General features: G+C 40.2%; 1 protein-coding gene across 1 annotated transcript in view; it reads left to right on the forward strand.

Moving 5' to 3' along the window:
- The window catches only part of DNAI4 (dynein axonemal intermediate chain 4), a 19,651-nt gene that overhangs the window by 4,776 nt on the left and 9,447 nt on the right, over positions 1-5,428 (forward strand). The window contains 4 exon segments of the mRNA XM_035891747.1: positions 1,653-1,792; positions 2,976-3,134; positions 3,595-3,690; positions 3,693-3,782. Of these exon segments, the coding sequence (XP_035747640.1) occupies positions 1,653-1,792; positions 2,976-3,134; positions 3,595-3,690; positions 3,693-3,782 (485 nt within the window).

Raw genomic sequence — 5,428 nt, forward strand, 5'->3', positions numbered from 1 at the left:
TGTTGGAGCGGGTCCAGAGGAGGGCCACAAAAATGATCCGAGGGCTGGAGCACCTCTCCTATGAGGACAGGCTGAGAGAGTTGGGCTTGTTCAGCCTGGAGAAGAGAAGGCTGCGGGGAGACCTGATTGTGGCCTTTCAATACCTAAAGGGGGCCTATAGGAAAGACGGGGACAATCTTTTTAGTAGGGCCAGCTGTGACAGGACAAGGGGTAATGGTTTTAAACTAAACCAGGGTAGGTTTAGACTGGATATAAGGAAGAAATTCTTTACAATGAGGGTGGTGAAACACTGGAACAGGTTGCCCAGAGAGGTAGTGGAGGCCCCATCCCTGGAAGCATTCAAGGCCAAGTTGGACAGGGCTCTGAGCAACCTGATGTAGTTAGCGGTGTCCCTGCTCCTGCAGGGGGGTTGGACTAGATGACCTCTAGGGGTCCCTTCCAACCCAAAACATTCTATGATTCTATGGTGACAAGAGAACACACAGGGGATGGGGGAAAAGAGAAGATGGAGAAGTGAGGTATACATGAATTACATGATTTAATTTTAATGAAAACTGCAAACCTCTGCATTGATTCTTGTGCGTAGCTTTACAGCTAATGATTTATTAATAACAAAGATATAAACAACCTAGGCAGGCCTTGGCTTCCTCTGAAGCTCTTTGCAGTGCTTCTAGCTAGAAGAAACCTCACCCCACCGCAAATGACCTTGCCTGTTGTGTCTCCCCTTAGTTGCATCTAGTGTTTCCACTTCATAGTCTCCTCCCTGGACTACCATGAACTTTGGTAGGGAGTTAACCCAGAACATGTAGTTTTTTGGCTTAGTTCCAGGAGCTGACTGGGACAGAGTGCAGCAAATTTCTCTCCATGATGGATGTCAGACTGATAGACTTGTCACAAGCTTTTGTAGATGTAAGTCCTAAAGCCTGAGATGCAGCGTACTGCACTTGGCAAGGCAAACCACTTATCTAAGTTAGCTTTTTCTGCTAGTATACACACAGTTTATGGGAGGACTCCAACCCCCACTGTCTGTGAATCACACTGGTGTGATTTTTGGGAAGAAGGAAGAGGAAGAGCATCCTATGAATCAGACTTAGCTGGTGTACACAGCACATATTGCCAACTGTATAGGAACAGACAGTGACTCTTCCCAAGCACAGCAACCTGTGGGTGGACTAAGGCAGGGTATAATATACATCTGCTGTTAGAATATTGAAACCAAAATAATAGGAAAAGTTTCACAATTCCCACTGACCATTCCTACAGAATCTGACAGCTGGACAAAATAGAAACGTACTAGTTTCATTTTTGTCTCTTGGATGCACTGCCTTTCACTCCCAAGTAATGGGAGCTACATATTTCTGAACTCCTCTGAATTCTACCAAAGTGCAAAGGTAGTTGGAGTAGGGATTTTTGCTGATGCCTACCTCTACAGGCCATTTCTGTTTTAGAACAGCATCACAAGGTCAGAAATAGCTGCTGAAAGACAATACATAGTGTGAAATAAAATAACAATCCAAAAAACACCAAGCAGTAAATTTATGACACGGAATATCCTCTTCTGTTCAACTTGTGGTTAAATACACCAAGAAGTTGAATGTAAATGTTTTTCAGAGAGTCAATATATGCTTTTTTTCCTTTTTTTTTTTTCCGAGGGAGCGGAATAGGATTTATGTTGACATTTGCAAAAATAGACCTGGTAATGATCGCTTTGTAGAAAAAATGATGCAAACCTTTAATGGAGCTGCAAAGAACAAGGAAGTGCAGTGTGACAAAATCATCATGGAAGATAAAGGTAAACTTTTTGAGTACCATATAGGAAAGGGTATTTAATAAGAACGGGCTCTCATTTACTACATTGTACCCTTGGCAGTTGGCTTTATTATTACATTTAGTTTACTTATTAAATATTTATTTGGGAAAACTCTAGCATACAGCTAGATTGTGGGACCTCAGAAGACTCCCTGCACACAGGTAGGATACAAAGGAAAGAGTTTTTTTCTTTCTTCCATCTCTAAGCAGGAGAAGCTGTTTCCTCAACTTTCACTTCCAGAGCTTTAAGTTCAGACAGGATGGTGTGATTTGTGGTGGCCTTTTCTGACCTTCCTAAAACTTGAACATTGGTACCGGTATACTGTATCCATTGCAATAAAATAGTCATTACACTAGCTGAGAGCTGCTGTGTCCTGCCTGCCTCAGCCCTGCCTCAAGCAGAGCATACTTCTTAGGAGGCAGAACTTCACCTAATACTCAACTATGCTCTTGAAATATGAAAAGGGCACAGTTCCCTTTTTTCCCCTTAACTTCTCAGTGATGCTGGTTTCTACTCGCCATAATGCAAAGAAGAAAACCTCTGTTATGAGACTTAAAATCTTGGGGAAAGCAGAAAATCTTGGCAGTCTCACAAGATAAATGCAATTTTACAAAACATTCAACCTCAATGCTCTAAAAAAATTATAGAGGAATATCTGTTTTAGATGTGCGTGCTGAGCTTTGCCTCACTATGGACTTTGTTTAGGATGCCAAAGAAAACCATGGGGAATGCTGTTCCAAACATTTTTCCTTTGTGTTTGCTAGTGTATGTAAAATCAGTGAAAAAAAAAGAAGTAGCAAAATAGATATTAATCTCATTTGAAAACATATCTTCACCTTTTTTGTGTGTGCCTTGAGCATCAGCAGGGCTCATTCCAACCCATGTTTGAAAAGCTGAGCACATAAAGGCAAGGTTACAGAGCACTGTTGCACAGGGAGATGGCCCTGCCAAAGGGAAGCCACACACACAGAAGACCCTCATGCAGCTGGTGCAATCACACAACAGCTGTTGGTACAGCCTCGTCCGACCCTCCGTTCGTTTCAAAGCCCCTCTGCCAAACAGCTGGGAGTGTAGTACAAAAAGTTAATCTTTGCTCAGCTGTACGTAGTCCTTCGTACTGTACCAAAACAAGAGACTTGTGTAATACAGTGTAACTCATTTCTAGGGATGATGGTGACTTCCTGGGACTTGTACGATTCATTTAACATATCGGAAATAGAACCTACGTCAAAAGCAGAAGGTAGCAGAGCCACAACTGGGAAAAGCAGCGAATCTCATACAAATGAAAAGCATGATCAGACTACGTCTGTCTTTTCTGACAGAGGTAACATTTTCCAGATTTACATTTCTGCTGTATTTTCATCCTCCTAAACCACACATATCACGTTTGTGTGGCAAAAGCTACATGAAGAAGATGTTTGCTCTGCCTGTCTGGCACTTGAAAGACTTCGACAGATCTGCACCAAGACCTTTTCTGTACAATGCCATCATAAATGGTCTTAATAAAGATAAATAGTCAGTGACAAAGTTTGCTGGTACTAACTTACTTAGAACAGTAAAAGCAAAACACCAATTGTGAAAAATTCCAGAAGTATCTCATCATACTGAGTATTTGAACAATAAAAGAAAACAAAATTAGAGCAAGAAAAAAATAATAGTGGAAGTATTTTTTTTTCTGATGATAGATTCTTCTATGCTTTTTGCAGATGAAGGAGGATTTTTGATTTTTATGTGGAAAGTATTACGAGGTTAAAACTGTTTTTTTCCCTATTATCTGTTGTCAGGCAGCATAACTTCTATAATATCAGAAAGCGCTGTTCTTGCCAGAACCCACAAAGAGGAGGAATGCCATTCAGAAGCTATATTAACATCAGAAAACTTTCGCAGGATTTATTTTTCATGGAGAGGATTCTAATGGAGAATATTTTTCAACCCAAACTTGCAGCTTATCGGCAGTTTCCTGTCCTTATAGGTTTGTTTCTTATGGTCTACCCTGTTTTCAGCACAAGGCTTTGCATGCTATTGAAAGTCATGGAGTTATGTCCCTCATCGAATGTCTTTACAGATGAAAAGTAATTTAAGAAATAGACAAAGGAAAGGAGAGTTTAGGAGATGTCAACTTGAACTCTGCAGTTCTACACTCGTATTAACAGATATCCCTGCAGTACTTGGTGGAAGAGTTGAGTAAATGAGTTCTGAGCTGGCTCATCTACCCTTATCACCACAGACAGACTTACTCAAAATATTAGTCAAACTTGTTTCCTGGCAGTTAAGAAACAGCTTAATTCTGCTACTTTTCCAACCATTTTTTTGCATTGTAATGTCTTTTACAGTTTTTTTTTTTAATTATTATTTTATAAGGAGACTGATGGTAAACAGAAATTTTAGCCTGATAGATGTTGAGTGTCTAACAGTACTTAAAGGGAGCTTTTAGGAAAGATGGGGAAAACCTTTTTAGTAGGGACAGCTGCAACAGCACGAGGGGTAATGGTTTTAAACTAAACCAGGGTAGGTTTAGACTGGATATAAGGAAGAAATTCTTTACAATGAGGGTGGTGAAACACTGGAATGGGTTGCCCAGAGAGGTAGTGGAGGCCCCATCCCTGGAAACATTCAAAACCAGGTTGGATGGGGCTCTGAGCAACCTGATCTGGTTAAAGATGTCCCTGCTCACTGCAGAGGGGTTGGACTAGATGACCTCTAGGGGTCCCTTCCAACCCAAAACATTCTATGATTCTATGATAAAGTATATTCATTGCAGATTGTAAGAGGCATTACCTCAACACAAGTGCTAAGTAATATTTTACCTTTTATAGGAGTTCCAAGTCAACACAGGGATTAAAAAAAAAAACCAAACCACCAAAAACCCCAACAGATTCACACTGTTTTTATCATATTGTACCTCTGTTTCATAGACAGTTTCAGTTTCTCAGGCAATGAACCTGTTATATTCAGTGACTCTTCAGGAACTAGCTACAGCTGGAGCACGATAGTGGCCAGGAGGACTTTTGTTCTGACAATATGGCAGTTGTTGTATTCTTATTTTGTTAACAGTGATCTGAGATCAATTCATGATTTGCACATTACATAAAATAAAGGGGTGAGTAAACAAAATAATAAGCAAATGCAGTCTAAAAATAGGCTCTACACTTAACTTTCCCAAGTAATGAGCAACTTATTACAACATCATGTAACTTAGCTGCGGTGGCACAGCATCAATGCTTAAGTGTAGCTCTTTAAAATTTGGCATCTAACTTGAAAAAAAAAATCCCTGTTTAAACAAGATTTTAAATACGACAGATTAGAAGCATTCCTGGTGGGGTGTGGACATAAATTCATAACTGGTTGCTAAATCCACTCATTAAACACCTGGAGCGTAACTGGCACACTACAACCCAGCCATCTTCTATGTCCCTATCAATGTTTTAGCCTCAGTTTTAGAAGTTAGGGTGTCTTAACTCCTCCAATCTTCATTTTTTTTGCCACTAAATATTTGCTGAATGGGCAAATTTTTCTTCTGGTGTGAATGACTAGAGCTAGATAAGTGAAGTGTTACTACTCAGACTCTACCATATTTGTGCGTTTTAGATCCTGATTTTACATCAGACACTACTGGTA

The sequence above is a fragment of the Egretta garzetta genome, unplaced genomic scaffold, assembly GCF_000687185.1.
Source record: "Egretta garzetta isolate BGI_Z169 unplaced genomic scaffold, ASM68718v1 scaffold163, whole genome shotgun sequence".
NCBI lineage: Eukaryota > Metazoa > Chordata > Aves > Pelecaniformes > Ardeidae > Egretta > Egretta garzetta.